This window comes from Diceros bicornis, chromosome 21 (genome assembly GCF_020826845.1).
Source record: "Diceros bicornis minor isolate mBicDic1 chromosome 21, mDicBic1.mat.cur, whole genome shotgun sequence".
NCBI lineage: Eukaryota > Metazoa > Chordata > Mammalia > Perissodactyla > Rhinocerotidae > Diceros > Diceros bicornis.
In genome coordinates, this window is record NC_080760.1 from 17,686,199 (window position 1) to 17,709,067 (window position 22,869).

Below are 22,869 nucleotides of genomic sequence, written 5' to 3' on the forward strand. Positions count from 1 at the left end.
AGGGAAAATGTTTTTTTAAAACCCCTGAACTTCAGGCATTCTGCTACTTCCATGCTGTTTGTCAAATCTACTTTGAAGCAGTTAAATAATGAAGGATATTAAACACTCGGGTCTCCGTTCCAAGCTCACTTTTTAACCTTCGCGAATGTGAAATTGGAAAGAAAGGAAAAAAAGATCTGCTATCCCTGAATTATGTTTTACCAAAAGAACGAAAAATTCTCTGCACCTCGGCATAAATAAAATAGAAGGAATTTTATCTTAAAATAATATCTCGTAGCTTCTACCTGGCTCCCCAATCACTGGTTAACATTTTGACAGTTTTTAGTCTTTTGCTTATATTTGTCCACTTATATTTGTTCACGATTGAGATTAGTTTAATTGTCCATTGGGGCGGCACATCCAAAACAATCTTCTGGCGGAATACTTTTGAATTGTATAGCCTCTTGGCTGAAAGATCTGCGCCCCTCAAAGCGCGAACTTGCCAGGGGGCCAACGCAAATCCCCTCTGGCGTCTCGTCTGGGACGAAGGGCGTTTTCCTCAGTGTTGCTCACGCAGATCTCTTTCGGAAAAAAGGCTGTTTAAAATGAGCGTGTGTCATTCCTTTCTGTCACTCGGTCACCCTACTTCCAGAGTAGCTGAAGTGCGTTGTGCAATTACGCTCACACAGGACCAAACCTTTAGAAGAACCTGAAGAATGTATCTCTACGCTTCAAATTCGATTAAGTTTCCTGGCGACTGAACAATGAATTCTATTTTTGCTAGGAATGAAGATGTACATGTTTTGAGAAGCTAGAATAGTATTTTCCTAAATTTTTAAAATGATTGTTCTTCACCCGTTCCAGATGGATTCTTTATTGTTTGCCAATGCGTTGCAGATGACCACCCCTTAACCAAGTTGGTTAACTGCTTATGAAATGTACGTTGGCTGATTAAAGCTTAAATATTGGAAGAAGTTTCTCCTGGGACAGTCCACATATGTCTTTGCAGTAATTACGAAACTAGTCAATTGTCACCTCTATTAACAAACTTCCATTTGAAAACAGCAGGCGAAAGCAGACTACACATATAGTTATAATAGGACCAAAAGTATGTACAAAACTGCCTTTAAAAAGGGTGATATATGCTGGAGAATACAATCTAGAACTGATTGATTTTACCCTAAGAAGAAGATGGTTATGTTAAGTGTGGAAATTAACTCGCCGAGCATGCCAAGTAAAACGACAAAATGCCCTTTGGGTTTCTCTGAGGAGTCTTCGAGAGGCAGAGAACCAGTTGCTCAGTTTCTAACAGTATAAGGAAAAGTGGCATCGAGAAGGAAGGAGGTGGGCCTTGTGTTTGTGTGTGAGTTTTGAAGTGAGTCAACTTCGGCTGTCTCTGTAACAGGGAAACCTCGAGCAAACCTGTGCCTTTAAGACTCAGTTGCTATCCAAACACAAGTAAACAGAGTGGACCATTAGCGCGCGCCGGGCGCGGAGGCGGAGCCAGGGCGCAGAGGGCCCTGCTCAGCGGCTGGACGCCCGCCCGAAGGGGAGGCGGGGCCGCTACTAAAGCCCTGGACTCCCGGCCGCGAGCAGCCTGGGGAGGGACGCGGGCGGGGACGGAGCTCGGCGCGCTCGCTGCTGGAGGGTGATGGCCCTGCGAGGCTGCAGGCTCCGATCTCACTCCGATTCGGCGGCCAGAGTCTTGTGGAGGCGTGGAGTTCCGGGCGATCGCTGAGCGCCGGCTCCAAGCACTCCGGGTCGTTACACAATCCACGTCCACAGACTCAGACGAAGGCGAGGATCCGCTCCCGTTTTTGCTGCTCGTCGTCCTCCGGATCATGTCCGCAGCTCCCGGGACTCCGCGCGGAAAAAGTTTGCCCGGCGTGGATCCAATGACCTTCCCAAGCTGTGCGCCTCACTGCCTGGACAGGGTCTGAGAGGCGCTGCCCAGGCAGACCTTTCTGCAGGAGGTGAGTGTCTGCTCTGGGTAGGGGCTGCAGCCGCTCTAAGGAAGGAAGGGTGCAGGGGGCTCAGGGGGCGCTCAGATTCTCAGTCCGGCCTGCCACAAGTTCAAAAATTGTGAAAAGAAATCATATGGATGCAATGTCGGGGCATTGTGTTTCTCACTTTATCGGATCCCAGGCACGCCACTCCCAGCTCACCACCCAACGATACACACTTTTATGTACTGTTTTTAGTTTTGTTTTCAACATTTAATCTAAGCATTCAGCTGATCGACGTACGCTGAGATAAAACCCCACAACCCCCTGGTGTTTCTGACCCTGCCACAGTATTCCTGGTCCACCCGTCCGGGGGTAGCCGCGGCAGCGCAGTGCGGACGGGCCGGGACACAGTGCCTGCCTAGCCAGCGCGTTTCAAGAGGGAAATACTAGTTCAATCCTAGGTAATTCTCCAACTTTGTGCTGGCCTTTTGATTTTCCTCCCACCCTCTAGTCCTGGAGGAGGGGCAGAAGGTAAATTCCCCCGAGGTTTAAACAGTTGGACTCTCGAGAAATAGCGACAGAGAAAGGAGTTGCGGTTTTAGGAACAAGGAGGGAGAAAAAGGTGTTTGTAGAGGGAGCGCTGGATCTGTTTCCCTACCTGTTAGCAGAGAACAAAAGAGGGCTGGCGTTTCCCGGAGGTAGACGGCGCAGACAGCTACCTTCTCTGCTAAACAAACTGCAGTCCTGAGCAGAACAAGAAAATTACTCACGCAGGGGGAGCGAGGGAGCAGAGAGAAACAGAACCCAGATTATGCGGAAGGCATCTTAATTTAATTAACTCCTGGGGAAGGCAGAGGCGCTGCGAAGGGGCAGGAACTTCGCGGCGGTTTTCTCTGTTCACCTGATCCAGTCTGGCCATTTTTATTTATTTTTTTAAATGATCTCCTTAGATCCGCTTGGACTATAGCTCTCTGATTTATGTCAAATTCCATTGTGGCTTGAGCTGAAATTCAGCGAGCATATCCATCCATCCATCAGTCATTTCTCTCAGACACTAGCACAGGTTTTAGCAGATGATCACTGATTGTATATTATTTTTAGATAATTCAGTGTAATAACACCATTACCAAAGAGCAAGATTCCTTATCAAATTACCATGTACCTTTTTTTCTCCAATGTTTTGAAAACTTCACTTAACTGAAATTAGTATGTACACATCTCACTTGTTGACAGCTAGTGAACTAAATTTCACAAAACTTCTGTACATGCCTGGGAATTCCTGTGAAGAAGACTGATGAAAGAAAACTAGTGTCTGCTCCACCGAAATGTTTACGTCTTTTCATTAGTTTAAGTTTCTTTCTTTGCAAAATTAAAAGTAACCAATGGTCCGAAACAGGATGGTGGAGAAATGACAGACAATGATGATGGCTCTTATTGCCTGAAACTGAGTGTGAGAACTACATGCTCAACTCGAGACAAAACGAAAGTACTTTAGATCTCTGCATTGACTTGAAATATCTTCTGACATATATTTCCAGCAACTCAGCAGGAGAGTGGAAATCTAAACTCCCTTATTATTTATGGCAAAAGTGTTTGGTGGGTATTTAGGGTAGTTGTGTTTGTAAAAGCATTTCAGAAGTCACCAATGGTTTCCTTTTCCTCTGTGAAGAAACTATCTGTCCTGCAAATTAAAACGAATACATACTATGAAATAGCACCTCTGTGCCATCATGAAACTGAATTATAATAGAGTGGTTAATTTTTGTGTTATAAACCATTGGGAGAAAAAGGAAGGAAGATGGCACTCAACTTTCTTGCTGGCAGAATTAATGTGTAACCTTTATGGCAGAGTTCACTTTGTGCATTTGGAATCAAAATCACAGGTCGTGGTATTCCTTCAACTGACAACACCCCCACCACCACCCACACACTCACACATATACATACACAGAACATGGTGGGAGTTGTACTTTGCCTCCTGTATTTATTTCTAAGAAATCTAGTCTGGGAATACACCCAAATAGTAATTTTGGTTTCCTCTCTATGGGGGAGGCTGCTTTTTAACACTAGGGGAAAAATAATATTTTGAGTCTCTGGAAAATCCTCATTATGCAAAAAAGAGGGAAATAAAGGGTGTAATTTATTATTTTTAATGGAAGAGGAAATAATCAGATAGATTACCAGGGATGTTAGTAGAATCCTTTTTTCCTACCTCTTTAGGAGAGGGCTTGAGGGTTGCCACTGAACAAAAATGAGCAGTGATTTGTGGTGGGAAAGTTTATTACTAATGGAGGTTTACAGTTTCGGTTGAATGGTCTGACTGAGACCCTCTGACTGTTAACACACCTCTCATTAACTCCCGGCCTGAACTCCCAGACCGCATACCACTAGGCAGAAGCGGTTCATTAATAAATCCCTGTCTCCCAGTCGTTCCAAACAGAGGAGGAGGGAGGGAAGGTGTGGGCCTCACGGAGGCAGCCAGATTCTGCCTTGCCAGAGCGCTGTGTCATTAGAGCAGGCCCTTAAGTCTGCCCTCAGATAGAGCCACTGGCGACACTTCACAACACACTAGAGAAGAAAATTCAGGCGCAGAAAAGGGTGGGTGTGGAGGGAAGGCTGGACAAACTCGCCCACTTTCCTGCTGAGTTCAAAAGCCAGGCGTTAAGGTTGATGGCTCAGGCTCGCTGTCTGCCTCTCTCCAGGGAAAGCGCTTAGCTGTGAGTCTCGCACTTGGGGGAGCCGCCCTCAGAGGCAAGGCCCAGGCCTGCCGAGCTGGCAGAACCCGCTGCTAAAAAGGGGCTGGCTGTGGGAGAAGGTGGGCCCACTCTGAATGCACTCTAATGCACGTCAGGTGCCCCGGGGAACCTGGGTCTGAAAGCAGACCTGTGTTGCCATTGGGGGCGCGTGGAGAGGAGAGTGCGTGAGCCTTGCTTAGGCCCAGGCTGCAGACCCGAGGCCGGGCTTCCCAGTGGCAGAAGCGCCGCCGCACGCATCTGCAGGCGGATAAACAGGCTTCCTGCAGACCGGCTGGGCTGCACCGTACAGGCTGAGCCGCACCGTACCGCTGTGGCTCCCCTGCTGCTCCTTCCCTTTCTCTCCCCAGGAAGTCCTCTCTCCTCTCCTCTCCTCTCCTCTTCTGCTGGGGCCTCCCCATTGTAGGAGCTGCTCCTGGTGCCAGGTCAGGAAGCCTCTTGGGCCTCCGGAGAGCTTGGCACTCAGTCTGGGAGAAGGGCTTCTGGCCTCAGGGACGTTCTCCTTTCACCCCCCACCATCCACCTCCCCGGGAGCCTGAACCATCTGGAAGGGATCTTGGTGGGGGGTGGGAGGGGATGGCCCCTGGGAAGGAGGAGGGAGCGATTCCAGGCCGAACCCGGCCCCCGAGGTGTCACTTTCCTGCGGCCCGTCACCGCTGATAAATGGGACTGAGGCAGAGGAAGGAAAAAGAAAACCTCCGAGGTCAGCGCGGGGCGAGGCGGGCCCCTCCGAGGGCCCTTGGTCGAGGAGCACGAAGCGCGCCCCAGCTGCGCTCCGGCACCACGGGCGCGGCCGGGGTAAGCGCGGGAAAGGCGGCCGCGGGGCAGGGCAGCCGGCACGGAACGCAGCGTGAGGAGCCGTCGCACGGGGTTGAGCCAGGTCCCGGAGCCCCGGGTCGGACCCACAACTCGACATTCCCAGGGAGCTCGGAGGCGCCGCGGCTGTAGAAGCGCGGTCCCCAGCCTGTGGGTGCTGGCGTCGCGGGCCGTTGCGGTTTTTTTATCGAGCTCTGCCAGACAGGGTGTGGGTGGGTGGGCTGGACTGGGTGCTGCCTGAACTGGAGCCCCCTGCCCGCTTTTTTTCCTCCCCGGGCCCGGGTCTTCCGCTCCGTGCGTGCCCGGAATCCGACCTTTCCGTGGGCGCCCAGAAGAGCCGCCGGGGCACCGCGCTCGCCAGGGGACCACTTCCTGCCCTGCCTGACACCTTGGCCCAGGGCCGATCTCGGTGCGGACTCGCTGGGCAGGCGCTACGAGGTTCCCTCACCACTCCTTTCGGAGCAGAGTGGGGAGAAGGACTTAGAAGGAAGGTGAGCTAACCCTGCACCGGCGCCAAAGGGCAGACCGAGCCGGCTTGGATAATAGTCACGACTCTCCCTCTCTCCTTCTGCCATTTTTAGGGTTCTCTCTGCGTGCTGTTGTCACTCTGGGTTTTCGCCGGAGCCCCACGCCCACCCGCCTCTGAGTCCTGGAAGAAAGGGGCGGCTCCCTCCGCTCCCCAGCACCCCGGAAAATGGGGAGCAAGGCTCTGCCAGCGCCCATCCCGCTCCACCCGTCGCTGCAGCTCACCAATTACTCCTTCCTGCAGGCCGTGAACACCTTCCCCGCCGCGGTGGACCACCTGCAGGGCCTGTACGGTCTCAGCGCCGTGCAGACCATGCACATGAACCACTGGACGCTGGGGTACCCCAACGTACACGAGATCACCCGCTCCACCATCACTGAGATGGCGGCGGCGCAGGGCCTAGTAGACGCGCGCTTCCCTTTCCCGGCTCTGCCCTTCACCACCCACCTCTTCCACCCCAAGCAGGGAGCCATTGCCCACGTCCTCCCGGCCCTGCACAAGGACCGGCCCCGTTTTGACTTTGCCAACTTGGCCGTGGCCGCCACGCAAGAGGACCCCCCTAAGATGGGAGATCTGACCAAGCTGAGCTCGGGGCTGGGTAGCCCCATCTCGGGCCTCAGTAAATTGACTCCGGACAGAAAGCCCTCCCGAGGGAGGTTGCCCTCCAAAACGAAAAAAGAGTTTATCTGCAAGTTTTGCGGCAGACACTTTACCAAATCTTACAACTTGCTCATCCATGAGAGAACCCACACGGACGAGAGGCCATACACGTGTGACATCTGCCACAAGGCCTTCCGGAGGCAAGATCACCTGCGGGATCACAGGTGAGGTGGGGAAGGAGGTTGCCCAGAGGAAGGAAGGCGAATTTGTCCAGAATACCGAGTCCTGGTGGACATTCCCAGTGTCACTAAATTCCCCTCTGACCTAGAATATATCCCCAGAGGCCCTCCCAGCCAGCTACAGCTAACCCGCAACATGTACCTTTTTCCTGCTGCGTTCTTGTTTGGGATACGGGAAGGCCTTTCTCCATCCCCAGGCAGTTACAATCTGGTGGGTTGGCCTCGGTCCTGGGATCTGTTTCCTAGTTTCCTCCGGGTCGCCGTTGGGGGGTTGCGCAGGTAAAGACGAGGGACCCCGAAGACCTTCCCACGGTGGGTCCCGGTCCTGGCTGCCGTTACACGGTTTCTGGAAATCTACTTGGGCCGTCCCACTGGGTTCCCTCCCTCCCCTATTCCCCCACCCCCAGGTGCGCCCCAGAGCCTGCCACGGCAACATTTGTTTTCGACTTATTTGTTAGGGTCTTGAGATCACTGAATTTAGAAACAACTCCCCACCTCCCCTCCATGACCTTAAACTCTGCATTTATAAACGACAATGGAAGAAATAATGTAACGTGTTTTCATCCAGTAAAAACTTCCCGGCGGGTGGGCGGTATTTTCTCCCCGGATTCTACTTTCTGTTCCCCAAGGTGGGCCTTCGGTACCGATCCTCCGCGGCTGTTAAGGAGTTCGCTAAAACCAGACCCCCTAAACTCGGCCTTGCCTTGCATTCTGATTTGGCCAGTTTAAATCCCAGAGAAAACCGTAGAGGCCAAGAAGGGCTCATTCGGAACGATTTCGAGCTCCAGAATACGCCACAGAGGGCGATCAAGTGTAGATCAAGCCTGGGTCCGGCGAATGTTTTGAAGAGTCTTACTTGAGGTTAACCATAAACAGAATTACACGGGAAAAAAAAATACAATCTAAAATCATAAATAATGCGAATCCTGTCTCTTTTGTCCTTTCACGACTTCATTTTGACTAATTGTTAAAAGAAACTCCTCACCGTGGTGGTAAAGCCATTTCAGTGAAACCTTGTATTGATTTTCAGGTATATCCATTCCAAAGAAAAACCTTTCAAATGCCAGGAGTGCGGGAAAGGATTTTGTCAGTCTAGAACTCTAGCAGTTCACAAAACTTTACATATGCAGGTGAGTTTGTTTTCTTGTTTAAAAACAGTTTCTGGTTCTGTTTTTATCATTTTTGCTGTACTAAAGTTGTTCAATGGCAGGGTCTTTTCTTAAAAGGCTTTATTTAGATTAGTTTTGTAGGTGAGGAAAGCAGCCCTCTTGAGTTTTTTTCATACATAAAATTAATCTTATTTAACATAAACATTTTTATATTTTTCTTAAAGAACAGGCCACTCTCTTTATTCTAAATCCTAATTTTAGAATTATTATTTTTTTCATCCGATCTGCCCTGCATTTAAAGCTTTCGTGTTTGGGAGGAAATAAAGGTAATTTTGATAATGGAGGCATGGTGAAATCCCATACGCTCTCTCTCCCAGGGGCCTCATAATTTGTAGTTTTCAGAACATTGAGGAATAGTTTAATTTTCCAGCAAAGAGGAGCCTTATTACCCGGGAGAATGTCGTTCCTTAAGAGAGGATTAGAGTTTTTCCTTCCTCCTTTTCCTGCCGATGACATGGTGATGAAATGTAAAGAGCTGGAAATCACAAAGCCCACCACGGTGGCCACCGGCATCTATCAGTGTAATCGGGCCTCTGTGTGTGCCTGCGCGTGTGTTTTCATGATTGGAGGATTAGCAGCACAGATTTGTTCCTGCAAGTCCCCTCTTTTGTTGTCGCGCGCGTGTTATGTTAACTCTTGTGATACCGATAAGACAGAAACTATTGAGAAGGGTGCAGTGGTAGTGTGAAGGATTAATCCTTTGCTTGCTTCACATCTGAACAGGAATCTCCACACAAATGTCCCACATGTGGAAGAACCTTTAATCAGAGAAGTAATCTGAAAACTCACCTTCTCACCCATACAGACATCAAGCCCTACAGCTGCGAGCAGTGCGGCAAAGTGTTCAGGCGAAACTGTGATCTGCGGCGGCACAGCCTGACTCACACCCCTCGGCAGGACTTCTAGAGAAGCCCAGGATCTGTCCCGTGCCGCCGCTGCTCCCCTCCCCAGACACCTCTCCACGCCTCCCACCCGGGGTCCCACCCCCAGCCCTTCACTGACCCCAGCTCTTCCCCCGCTGCAGCCGCACCTGCAGCTCCAAGGAGTTAACTCCTCTCCAGGACTGAGAACTGTAGAAAGACACACCAGTACATCCCTTCACAAAGAGCATATGCTAATTTCTTGTAGATATTCACAGCTCATTTTAGAGCTCTGTACATAATGTCGTGGGTCTTTGTTTTGTTTTGTTTGTTTTTGTATCTTGTGGGATGCACCTAGATATGGAAAATGGAAGCCAAGTTTATCTTTAAAGACTGTATTTTCAAAATAAAACTTTTTCTTGTCTGTTTCAACACTTCTGCAAAAGTGTCTTGCTATTTAACTTCTCTTTGTCCTCTGGAATCTAGAAGAGTGGGATGTCTCTAAAATATTCAATATGGAAGGGTATTCTTTATCCCTAGGTTTTTAAAATAAGACTTCTCACTTCAGCTCTTCCCTTTTTGTACAGTGGCATTTTTGAATTGGATGACTGAACTGTCTTTTTGTTTTTTGAAGATATTAAAATTGATACCCCTGAGGTCTTATCCCCTTTTGTTTATTCTAATTCCTTGTATATTGTTCCTTCAGATAAAAGCAATATAATAATCATTATTAACAATATGCAACTCTGATGACTGAGCCACTCGAAAGTACAAGGTGGGAGGAAACATAAGGAAAAAGAAGAGAAGGGAGTTTCTCACCACTTCATTTTTTAAAAGGCCTTGACCTATTGTCAAAGTTTATGATGGGCAACTTCTCTTACCATTAGACTTTGAACACTATGATTTAGCACTATAGACAGAGACTTTATCCTGCCTTCTGGGGAAAAGTCTAAAATCCTCCTACAGAAGAGTGCAGGAAGGTACAACCTTCAGAAGATGCAGGACAAGAGGAGAAAGGAGAAACTACTCAGCTATGTTTGCACAAAATATTTCTCTCCAAGGGTGGAGATCCTTTCTTCTGGAACGTTCAGATTTCTCTGCAAAGAAAACAGTTAGGTCACTAGCGAGGTTTCTGTCACTGATCGGCCTTTTGTGCCTAGGCAAATGCCAGAAGTACAGGTTACTCTGTGTATAGAGCTCATGGCAAGTGTGTAGTCACCTTCTGAGTCATTTCAACCTTTCCCAAATGGTTCCTGGGGAATATGATGCTAGGATAATGACAAGCCTATGTAGGATTTGGGTGGAAAGTTTTGGATGCAGGTAAACAGTAGTACTATACAGACACCGGAAGGGAAATAACTGAACTTAAAGAGGGACTATCAGAGGAGCCTGTGGCCCAGTGGCCCAGTAGATTCTCACAAACTTTAAAACTGACCAACAGGGTGAATTAGGTATTCTTAGATATTTTTCATTTATATATTTGTGTGGGGATGGTGTGTTTCATCTTCAAGGTGATACCAGGCAACTGTCCTATATTTGTACCTTAGAATCCTCTAGAAGGGTAGGTAGGGATTTGAGAACTAGATTAGAAATTTTTCACCAGTGCCTGTTCAATACAATTTATGAGGACGTTCCAAAAAGTGTTCCAGAGTCACTGCTTACTCTGTTCTCAGGGGAGCTGGCTGGAAGTCTCTTCTGCTTTTCATGAGAGATCAATTCTCTCCAATAAAATGTCCACTCCCCAAGCCCGTGTGTCTAATGCTCACACAAATGCATTTCCCAACATAGATGGGCACAAAGTCTTCACGTAGGAGAGGGGACAGGGATGGAGTGTGGGGGTGTATGTGTGTGTGGTATTTAGAGGAACAAAACTTGTTTGTCTTTTTCTGTTTGTACAGAATTAACTCAGTGACCTCCCTACCCCTACTCCCTCAAGATCCTGCCCACATTGGCACAGAAGATTTGAATACTTTAGGGCAGGGTTACACATTGACTGTCCCTAGAGCTCCCCTAATCCTGCAGGCTTTTTCCATGTAGTCACTCTTGCTGCCGCACCCATCCCAACTGACTACAAGTGTCACAGTTCCATCGCACAGGGTTCAGTCGAATTATCAAAGAATGACCCTTGCTCGCTGTCAAGCTCAGGCATATCCTTGAAGTCCCTGTCACAGGGACATACAGATAGGAATAACCAGAATACTGTTTCTCTCCATTTATTTTAGTTGAAAAAATGGGACTCAGGAGTGAATGAGGAAAAACAGAGAAGAAAATGGAGAAAGCAGTTCCTCTTCCCATGCACAAACTATTTTAAAAGTTAAGATTAATTTATTTATAATTTATTAGTGTAGTCATTAATTTAACAAATGCTTATTATGTGCTTTTCATGTGCCAAGCCCCATGCTAGGTTCCAGTGACTTTCATGATCAGTTTCTGCCTTTCTATATCTAGTGGCACATTTTTGGAATCTTGACTACCTAGATAATTTAGAAATCTATAATAGGGCTTAGTTTAACAGCTCTCCTCAATCTTGACTCTTAAATCCAGTGTCCAGGTAGACTTAGAAAGGATCTAGCCTCAGAGTAGACTCTTTCCACACTCGTCATGATCTCAGGTGAACTTGTGAACAGTGGGTTCCTCTCCAAGTTCTGTTTTGTTTTTCTTCTTCTTTAGAATGTCCAAGTATGCAGGAAATGAATCTCACATGAGATAAAATTATAAGACACAGTAGGGAAAATGATATTTTGTGTCTTATGAAATTGATCTGCTGGGTTTTGTTTTTCTGGTTTAGAGAAGAGTCATTATTTGAGTTTTAGATTAGCCTGTGTTTTGCTTACACCCTCTACCATAGTCAACTCATGAATCAATACTCCTGGCCAGAGACCAGAAGTGGGAAATATCACGAGTCATAACCACAGTACTGAAGAACTTCATGAATAACAGTTAAGTGTTGAGCTGTGACTTTAATCTTATTTTGTAATCAATGTGTGGGATTTTAAAAATAATTTCTAAAAATGAATTTCATTGTAATCAATTGTTAAGGTAAATTATGAATGTGTGTTAAATGCACTTATTGATACTACTATTGAAATATAGGTTATTGTAGTACACATGCTTTATAACTGTAGTAATTAAAATTGCTATTTTGCACAGGCACATCCTCTTGTATATGAGGAAACGTTCCAAAATTTGACTCTAAGACAACTAAATATTTAAAAAGTAAACAAATCTAAAATCCCAAATTATAAATAGGCCTAACTACTACTAGTGATGAAATCAGAGGCAGATATTGAGAGTTTCTTCTACTGTTCATTTGTCAATTGTTAGCACACGCATTTGAACCTCTTCACTTAAATCCTTTTCAGTCAGGTACCCTTGCCCCATTTTGATTCTGGAGGGGCAATCTACCCCTGAAAGGCATTGGAGAAACATTCGTTCTTGGATATTGTCAACATGATAGACTAGATGCATTTGGATTAAACACAGTGTAGAATCTACATACGAAATTTTAATACAAGGAGGATATTACCATGGCATAATGGGCTGCCTTTCTTATTACCAAAGTAATTTTCATATTATCATAATAAAGAAAGAGAAAAAGTTGATGAAACCATGTAACACATTGTAAACAGAAATGGCTTTTGTATTTTGGAGGATTATTTGTGTTCACTGTTATTAGTGTGTTATATTGAGACTGTATTTCCCAATTTTTCCTTCTGAAATGTAACTTGCCACTGATAACCACCTCTGCTGACAGCAATGAGCAATAAAGGGAGTGGAGATTCAGAATGATTCAGCTTTGATGACCTGAGATATTTCAAGCTCATTCCTGTTTCTTTTCTTTATTTCTTGTCCGCCCCCATCCCCCAACACAAATTACATTGTTATCTAAGCTCTGTAACTTTTTTTCTTGAAACTATGCAAGGCAAAAACTGACAACGAAAAACTGTAAATAACACAGATAGCCTACAAGAGGAAAATTGCTAGGTAAATTATAATGCTGTATCTGTTAGGATGCTTTCTACTGCAAGAAACAGAAAACCCGACTAAAAGGGGATTAAAAAATAGTGGATTTATTTTCTGACATAACAAGAAGTCTCAAGGTAGAGTCCAGGGATGTGTAATTATTGGAGTGATAAGATCATCCAGAGCCCGGTTCTCCCTACTTTTCTCTTCCATCTTCAGTGTGTAGACTGGCTCCCTTTGTGGCCACAAGATGTCTGCAACAGCTCCAACCACCAGCTCTAGTGCTTCCTTCTCACACACATTCCATAGGCAAAAAAAGAGTTATCTCTTCTTTGTATCACTTTTTAAGAACTAAGAATCTCTTCCATAAATCCAACCTGTAGACTTGCCCTCACATCTTATTGGCCAGAATTAGGTCAGTTGTTCCTTCCTCAGCCAATTACTGACAAGGAGAATAGAATTATACCATAATTGACTTAGACTAAATAAAATTCACCTTCTATGCATGGAAATGGAGCCAGCCTTCCCTGAAGCCCTTGACTGCCTGAAAAAACCTGAGTTCTGTTAACAAGGGAGAAAGGAGAGCTGACTATTGTGAATATTAAGCAGATGTTAAAAATAAAGTTTCCATTAATAACCTTATGTTAGGAGATGCTTATGCTATAAAAGCAGGATATTTAATGGCATATACAATATATCCAAACTATATAAACAAACAAAACCTTCAAAAAACTAAACATAAACAAAGACTAGCAGAAAATATACCAAAATGTTAATAGCAACTATTCATGAGTAACAAATTAAGGGTATGTTTTTCTTCTCCTTTTCTCATTTTTCGACTCTTCCACAATGAGCATGTGTTACTTTTATGAAGGAAAAAGGTAACTAACATTATTTTTAAAATTCAAGATAAAGCCTAATTTCCTCAATATTTTTATTTTTTCATCTTGCTGTATTGCCTCTGACCAGTGTTTGCTTGTCTCTGTTCAAACACACCCACATATACCTTCATGCTTCCTCTAAACCACTCCTTTAATTTAGTTACATCTTTACTTTCCAGTTTCTTTTTCTTTCTTCCTTGATTTCTATCCAAATATCCTTTTCCTAACTTTTCTCTTCTCTAGGTTTCTGCATCCTGGTTCTTTGTTTTCTCTCTTTTCAGAGCTTCAATAATTCTAGCTCAGTGTTCCTCCAGGTGTGATCATTAGAATTATCCAGGGTACTTATTTCTGGGCCCTCCCTAATCCTGTGGGTGAATTGGAATTCCTGGTGATAAAGACTCAGGACTCTGTATTTTAAACAAACACTTCAGGTAGTTCTTATGTGTATTAGAGACTGAGAACTTCTGCGTTAGCCTTTGAGACCATCATTCCCTTTATCTTATCCATCAGCCATTCACTATGTGCCTACCGTAATAAACATAAAACAAATCTCAACCCACTTTTCTTTACTTATTTACTCACTGTCCTTGAAGTTGTCAAATTTCCCTCTGCCTTGGTTTTTACTACTCTCCATGGTCTCTCCATCTACTTTTCTTTTCTATTGTTGCCACCCCAAATTCGATTTTTCTTTTTCACCTTAATAGACATCTTTGGCTTTGATATTTTATTTCTTTGTTCTTCTTTGTTCTCTTAACCCACTCACTAATTTAAAGAAGCAGGAGAGGAAAGAGAATGTAATAATTGATTAAGATGAGAAAATCACAGAGAGGGAAAAATAATTCTCTTTTCAATTTATAGATCGAAATATTGTCACCAAATGACTGGTTACTTCAGCTTCTGTATGAAGAACATTAATTTTCTATGAGGTATTCTTTATATAATGAGGAGTAGGTGTATGCTGGTTTTAAGATCAGAGATAAAAGAAATTGTTTTTTAGATTATTTATATTACTATTACACTAAAACGTCAGAGCAGGAGGCCATTTGGTGATGAAAAAGCCAGGGACATAAAGTCAGAAGAGGGATTTGATTTTTTTTAAGCTCTGGAACTGTTTACAGATAAGACATTTAACATCTCTGAAACTCAGTTTCTCATCTGTAAAATGAGAATTTGCACTACATAATAAGGTCTTCTCTAGCTTGTAAGATTTATGGTTTTCATTGAGGCAAGCATAAATGCATTGTTAGATAAGTATTGTTGACTTCACAAAAGCTAGAAAATATCAAGAAATCATATCACTTCTCTCCTATAAAAAATTTTATTAACTCAGTAAAAATAAATGTTTTGGGGTTTATTAATGGTTTTACTGATTAATCTCTACTTAAAACTGTCATATCATCTATTTTCCTAAAACTATAAATTTTAGAGGCTCTTTAGAAGACTGTTGGTTGAAAGTAATGTTTTTAAATAGAAAAGTAACAGCAACTAGAAGGATGTGCAACTGTGACATGCAACTATCTACTGGGGCTTTGGGGAGAAAAAGGAAAAAAAAAGAATCCTTAAATTGAAAAGTAAATGTATTTCTTCATTATTTTTTAGATGACAAAAACAATCATGGTTATTGTAAAAAATTCAAACAATAAGTGTATAAAGTGAAAGTCTCTTATTTTTCCCTTCTCCACTAATGATTCTCTTAATTCCATTCCCCAGAAGTAGCCACTATTAACATTCTTGGTATGTCTTTCTAGACATTTTGCTGTGGATATGCAAATGTAAGTGTATACTTAAAAACATACACACACAAATAGGATCATACTATAATACTATTTTTCAATTTGCTTTTTCCCCCTACTTAATAAAATAATATATATATATAGGGTCTATTTTTCCATATCAGCATATATAGATATTCCTCTAAGGTAAAAGAAAAAAAAACCTCTAAGGACTTTTAAATCTGAGGATTTATTAGAATTTACTAGAAAACATGAAGAAATGGGAAAATCATTCTGTTTTGAAATTATTTACAAAACGCCATCCTTAACTGACAACTTTAGTCCCCTATCTTCATGACAGCAGTTAAGAGAGCGCCTCAGGGTTTGAAAGATTCTTCAAGGTGTGTCATGTTATGGTTCACGTCAGTGCACACTGATATACCTTCCTGGCAAGAACTGAAAGATACAGTTCTTAAATCCCCTGGTGACCCATTATCCATGGATCATTGACAAGATAGAATGTAATATAGCTGCTGTCTCTTTACTAAGGTTAACTTCCCAGTAAAACTGTACTGTTCCTGCTCTGTATCTTTTATCTAAACAAGAAAATCTAGGGGAAAAATCTACATTAAGTAGATAATACAAATGATCTCATGGTTTTTACTATATTTTAATATTTATTGAATGAGGAAATATCTATTGAAATACAGTAATTGTTTAATTGTAGAAAGTGAGACTGAGAAAATTTTCCCACAACCTAACCTTTCCAAATAGATCATCTGAAATTCAAGGCTAAATGAATTGCACAAGAGCCAGCATTTGGAACATCAAGTTAAACTAATTGATATTTTTCCTATTTAAGGACAGCATTAAAACAGTAGTTCAATTGATATTATGGGTCAGAATTTAATATTTCCCGTTATTTTGCTATGGTCTAAAAAGCCAGTGCTTCTCTATCCTAAAAATTATTTCACTTGTGAACTAGGTCACAGCCGTAAGCTCTCAGAGGGACTTATTCACAGGCTTCTGCAATATTTACCATGTGGCACCATGTTTTTGCAACATCACATATTGACAATGTTGTGTTGTAAATATAATAATGTGATGACAGGACGTGGCCATGTTTTTATGTGGTTCTCATCTAGAGCCATCTGGAAGTTCCTTATTTTATGTTAATCTTCTTGACTTCTATAAGGATTCTTCCCCATTTCTGTTTATAGATAGAAAAGGTTAAAAATAGAAGGATGATGATCTTGTCAACTTGATTAACACTTCATTTCTTGCCCAGGTCAAAAAAAAAAAAAAAAGAGAAAAAGGAAATAACTTGACCAACTATCTCTGTAGAAACATAAGCAAGTGAATCAGTAGTGTGGCCCAGACTAGCGAAGTTGGAGATATATATCCCTTCAACCCAGCAATTCCACTAGAAAAACGCAAGAAGTCTCTTCAGAAAGAAACTTGGGCAAGAATATTGTTTGAAATAGTGTTTATAATAGAGAAAACTCAAAAGAACATAAATATCCACTAAAAGAAAAATGGATAAATAAATCATGAATATTCACATAATGGAATAGTAGTTAAAATGAATTAGCATTAAATGTTCAGCATAGATTAATCTCAAGCACATAATGTTGTGTAAAAAAAAAAGCAAGTTGTAGAATTACAAGTATATATTATTTTTGTAAAGTTTGAAGCCAATACGTGGATTATATAAATATAGTAAAAGTATAAAATGTTCTTGGAAATAGTAAACACAAAATTCTGGATAGTACTTACCTTTGAGGAGAAATAGGAAAGAAATTAGAGACTGATACACTTTGAGGGGGGAGGTCAATTGTATTTATGATATTTTATTTCTTTAAAAAATATCTAAAGCAAATATAGAAATTGCTAAGACTTGACAAAACTGAGTGATGCGTGTAGGGGTGTTTATTATATTAGTCTCTATACTTTCTTATATGCTTGGAGATTTTCATAATAAACCTTTTTTTCAAAAAAGATTCATATTTTAGGGCTTAAAGGGACTTTAGGAACCATTTAATATTGGATATTTAATGAGCAGCTACTCTGTGATGCTACAGATACACTGGTATACCAGAGAGATATGTTCTTCACATTCTTGGAGCTTACATTCTACTGGGAAGAGGCCAAATTAAAAAGTAAACATGTAAATATACAAAAACAGATATTAATAAGGACCACACAGAGGATTTCATTTCATTGGAGGATGAGGCAAAACAACTGAAGTGAAGAAAAGTTAAGTGATTTTCCCAAGGCGCAAGCCAATTCTAAAACCTTGCCTTCCCTCTCTGCCCTCCCACATACTTCTATTTTCCCTTGGTTACTTCCTACCTTAACATTATGCTAATTATTGATGGTATTAGGCACAAACACATTGACAATGTCTCACTTGTTTTGTAGCCATCTCTAATTTAAGATATAAAACAAAAGCTACGAATATATCAAATTCTAAAACTTAACTAAGTAAGCTTTAAAATTATTGGACTATTTTGAACAGGACATTAAATTTACACAACTTTCTTATTACGTAGGTTAGCATTACCTTCATTTCATGAGTGAAGAAAGAGATGAATGGGGGAGTAGGAGTAAGGTGAAGTAAATTGCCTAAGGTTCTGTAGAAACAAGAGTGACAGGTTCTGGATCAGAATTCAGAACTCTGAGTAATCTAGTGCAAAATCTTGAGTTCCTTTCTTTCTGATCTTTCCTTTCAGGTTAATGTGCCTCACTTCCACACATTCCTGTAAAGCCAACACTACTCTTATGAAAATTGTAAGAAAAAGGCCCAGTAACACTAATATCTTGTAAGACAAATGTAGTATTTTTTCGCTTTCAAAGTTGCAAGTTCATTGATAAAAATGTTTAATATAAGCTTTTATGTCCATCTAAGTGTGCAAACCCTTCTCTCCAGATGGTCTCAAAGAATGTTCAGGGAAATAATTTCCCAGACTGCAACTATTCTATTCAGAGCTTTGAAGACAGATTTCAGGTGAGCTTTTATCCACTGTTGGCAAGTAAATGGAGCAGAAGAACAGAATGATTATGGTGACCTAATCTACCTAGATTGTGTTATGATATCCATTCTACTTATAAAATTCTAGCACTTATAAAGTTTATACTAAAGTTGTCTTCATTTCCATTTATTAAAATAATTTTTTTTAATATTATAATAGCCAAAGGTGATTGATTCATCATCTTCTTCCTGTATTCATTAAAAAAAAAAACCTGTCACCTGTAGAAATGAAGTCCTTATGGGGAAAATTATTCTGAGCAGAATTTAAATATTTAACATCAGAAGGTAATATGGTCTAACACTATTGCTACCCAGGAGTCTATCAGCAGACTTTACCCCTGTGCACTACATACTTCCCTACAAAGTTGATTATAGGTTTATGTTGTAAGTGCTCCATATTGACTGGTACAAGAACACTCCGGAATTACTTATTATCTTCATTTTCCAATGAATTCTTTCGTCCCTTGGCTGATGTGTGAAGCCAGGCTTCTACGGATTTCTTCAATGTCCTTATTAAGAACATCTGTAAAGAGCATCAGAATGAAGTGTTGAATTTCACCCATTTGGATTTCATTAAAGTGTCTATAGTTGTCAAGCATTTAGAAAGTCAAGACACTAAGAGTTTGGGGTTTGACCCAAAGGAAATTGGTCCTCTTTTTAAGGCTAAACAGGAGGGATAACTGACCCAAAGTTTTTTAGGGAGTTTTTTTTTTTTTAAATCATTCCTTTCAGATATATGCCCCTAAAGAATGAAAGCTTTAACAGTCATACTTTCTAATGGTAAGTTTGCCATCTCACCAAAGCAAAGTGTGGGTTTATTGCAGAGGTTCTTAACGGAGAGTTCACGGACTTCTAGTGGGTCCATAGGCAGACCTCAGAGAATCCATAAACTCTGTGAAATTGTAAGCAAGATCTCATGTGCATATACACGTGTTGTTTTTTTTTTTCTGGAAAGAGGAAGTTGTAGCTTTCATCATATTTTCAGAGACATCTGTGATTCAAAAGAGGTTAAGAAATGTTGGTTTATTTTCATACGTATTTAGGTATCTTAAAATTTTCAAAGTATCTAAATGAGCAGAGTTTTTAATTTCTCTTTTTACTAAGAGTATATAATGTACCTAACTTTTAAAATGCTAATAAGATAAACCAATTTTTAAATATTAACAAGCGACTAGAATTTTGGTAATTTGTGAAATCTCAATTATGACTAAATTCACCTACATACATACTCTGATCCAATCAGGTTTAACAAAAGTAACATGATTGATTATTTGGAATAAAAACAAAAAGAAGAATTTGGTTGAAAAGTGAAAATATGTTGTATTGGTAATACAAAGTGGTAAAAAACAAAGTTAGCTTGAAAACTTTCCATTACATTTAGTAGTAGTAGTAGTAGTAGTAGTTTATCATAATAATAATAATATAATATTTGTTTAGTTAATTAATTATGCTCTAATTATAGTAAGGTGGCATGAATTAATTTATATTGTGACTCAAATCCACTTTGAGTAAAACAGCAATTTCATTTTTTATAAAGAACACTATGTGAAATAAATTGATGTGAAACAACCACTGGGTATTTTTAAGTTTTGTAACATTTAAAATGAATATCAAATAGTCTTATCATCATTACACTAACTCTAGCTACATTTATATTTGGAAAAGTTGGTAAAATTTAAAAGGTCACATTTTAAGTTCAAATTCAATATGTCATTTATTTTCTGCATGTGATTTTAAAAAGTGTTGTTTTAACTGGATTTTATAATTACATTTGGCTTTAAAAATAGATTATTTAGTATATGTTGAACTAACAACCTTTTTTCAGTGTGGTTTTTCTAGTGAATAGTACACTTCAGACTGGAATCAAAACACAGAATGCAGAAACACGGCATGAATCTTTGATTAAGAGGCTATTTGCCACTTGCCTTTGTTTTATATCACAAGAATATACACAAGTTCTTTCTTCCCTTGAGTTAAACTTCAGACACCAGTCTATTTTGATTTATCTTTGCTCCTTATGCAGCAAGCCTTCTTTGGTCACATTCTTGAATTACCTATCCTCTCAGACAGTTCTTTAGCTTATTATATGTGAACCTGGCTTGTTTCCAAATCAACTTGGCTAGTCTTTAATCTTTCCCATCTTCTCTCAAAAGGCTTGATCAGCCTTTTTGATATTCACTAAACCAAACTTAGTTTCCAGGCTTCGTACTCCCCTGTCCCCCTGTACCTCCTCGATATATATACTTTATATCATCAACCTCTCTTTTCTTACATTATTTTTTAGATGCCTTTATTCTCTCAAACTTTGTCTTACTCTCTACTTTGCCTCAAAATATTTTCTTCTTTTCAATCTGTCCTAAAATCATACGTAAACTTAAATATTAGTGAAACATGGACTCCTGAAGAGTTGCTCATTTGTTTTAAACTTAAGGCTTTTTCTGTTCTTTAGCATCAAGTTTATCTCTTACTATTTAAATAAGGTTAAGAATCAGTAAACGTTATAGTATACGAATTACATCGCAATAGAGCTATTCTTTAAAAAACAGCAAACAGATCCGTCAGGCCCTGACGCTTGCGGTGACGGAAGCACGCCGGGGCTGACCTCACCCTCCAACATGGCGGGGGTGGTGGATTAGGGCCACGGGGATCGAAGGAGGCACCACCGCTGTTGCACCCTGTCAGAAACCACTGCCTCTTTTACTTCTTCTGGGGCAGGGGCCAGGGCCAGGTTTTACTCATCTGTAAGTAGACGTTTTTGCTGTGCCAGCCAACAATGGCATCTTCTACTACCGTGCCTCGAGGATTTCACCATGAAACAAAGTATGTTGTTCTCGGCTACTTGGGCTCTTCTCTCAGGAGAAGCTGCAAGAGCAACGTCTTTACTCATCCCAAGGAGTTCAACAAGACGTAGCTTCACAATCTCTGATCAAGAACTTTTATTAAAAGTTAAAACTGAAATTGAATAAGAGCGAAAATCTCTGGACAAAGAAATTTCTGAAGCCTTCGCTAGCATAGGCTTTGACCCAGTCACACATCTCCAGTGTTCAGCCTTGCTAACCCAGAAAGCTCAGTAGATTGCTTGGCTCATCTTGGAGAAAAAGTGTCACAGGAACTGAAAGAGCCTCTGCATAAGGAATTGCAAATGCTCCTCAGCCAGCCAGTGACATATCAGGCGTATCAGGAATGCACACTGGAGAGCACAGTTCATGCCAGCGGCTGGAATGAGATTTTGGTGCCTCTGATTTTGCTAGACAAATGCTTTTGGAAGTTTTGCGTGCATTGCTGCAGTTTGGTGTGACATATCTGGAGAACTATGTAGCAGAGTACATTATTCAGCAAAGTGGCTGGGGGCACTGTCTTTAGTCTTGAGTCAGAGGAGGAGGAATACCCTGGAATCATTGCAGAAGATAGGAATGACATTTATATCCTGCCCAAGGGACAACTCTGGACAAGTCAGTCCTCTAAAGTCTCCAACTGGGACCACTTCTCAGCAATCAGAGAGCTTACCTGTTTCACTGTCAGCCAGCAAGAGTTGGCACACAGAAAGCCTGCCAGTGTCCCTAGGTCCTGAGTCCTGGCAGCCAAGGACTGAGTCCTCAGTCCAGATTGCAATGGATCCTGAAGAAGTCAAAAGTTTAGGTAGCAGTAGGGCTGGAGAGAAGAGTGAGAATAATTCTTCTAATTCTGACATTTTGCTTGCTGGAGAGGAGGAAACCTGGCACAGATATGTTTGCAGTTGAGAAAATCAGCCCTACTACGTCTTTGTTTGTAGAACTTGATGATGAAGAGGTGAAAGTAGCAACAGTTGAACCTATTCAACTAGAGGAGGAGGTGATCCCTGCATTGGAACTCACAAAAACACTGCTGTGTGAAGGGGAGATAAATGTAAGGAGAATATCTTACAGAAGGGTCCTTCCCTGCTGAAGAAGAGAAGGCCATCCCATTGTCTGAGGGCAAGTCTATATTGCTGTTTGGAGGGGCTGCTGCTGTTGCCATCCTGGCAGTGGCAGTTGGGGTAACACTGGCTCTGAGAAAGAAAGAAATTTTTCAGAAGAGAAAGAAGACAAAAAAGATGTAAGGTTTTAGTTGTACTGACTGAATTTGAACCACAAGCAGCTGATTGGACATTTGTGGAACACTCTGGGATAATTGGGGACTTCTGCTTGACAAGGCAGTGGATTGATCCCCATATTAGGGCTTGAGGTAGAGGGTATTCACATTTGTCTGACTGTAAATTCAAAGGGCCTTGGCTCATGCTATATTCAGAATCTTATGAGTAAAGTACTCCCTCCAGAACAGAGTTTCTCAACCTTGGCATTAATGACATCTTGATAATTCTTTATTGTAGGAGGCTGTCCTGTGTTTTGTAGGAAGTTTAGCAACATCCCTGGCCT

The 22,869-nt window shown here is 41.7% G+C and overlaps 1 protein-coding gene and 1 pseudogene across 2 annotated transcripts; both read left to right on the forward strand.

Moving 5' to 3' along the window:
* Positions 1 to 1,642: 1,642 nt before the first annotated feature.
* Positions 1,643 to 9,281, forward strand: OSR2 (odd-skipped related transciption factor 2). Of its 2 annotated transcripts, none has more exons than XM_058564442.1 (4): positions 1,643 to 1,952; positions 6,076 to 6,844; positions 7,890 to 7,989; positions 8,752 to 9,281. In XM_058564442.1, the coding sequence occupies exons 2-4, from the start codon at positions 6,189 to 6,191 to the stop codon at positions 8,932 to 8,934; spliced, it is 939 nt and encodes a 312-aa protein (XP_058420425.1). In that variant the 5' UTR covers positions 1,643 to 1,952; positions 6,076 to 6,188; the 3' UTR covers positions 8,935 to 9,281. The 2 variants fall into 2 exon arrangements, with proteins under 2 accessions (XP_058420425.1, XP_058420426.1); XM_058564443.1 differs by having other exon boundaries at positions 8,834 to 9,281.
* An 11,967-nt stretch (positions 9,282 to 21,248) lies between these two features.
* On the forward strand, positions 21,249 to 22,553 carry LOC131419406 (bcl-2-like protein 13; annotated as a pseudogene).
* Positions 22,554 to 22,869: the final 316 nt, after the last annotated feature.

Coding starts and splice junctions, on each gene's coding strand:
- OSR2 (XM_058564442.1), top strand. CDS start 6,189: ATGGGGAGCAAGGCTCTGCCAGCGCCCATCCCGCTCCACCCGTCGCTG. Junction 6,845..7,889: donor GATCACCTGCGGGATCACAG/GTGAGGTGGGGA, acceptor ATTGATTTTCAG/GTATATCCATTCCAAAGAAA. Junction 7,990..8,751: donor ACAAAACTTTACATATGCAG/GTGAGTTTGTTT, acceptor ACATCTGAACAG/GAATCTCCACACAAATGTCC.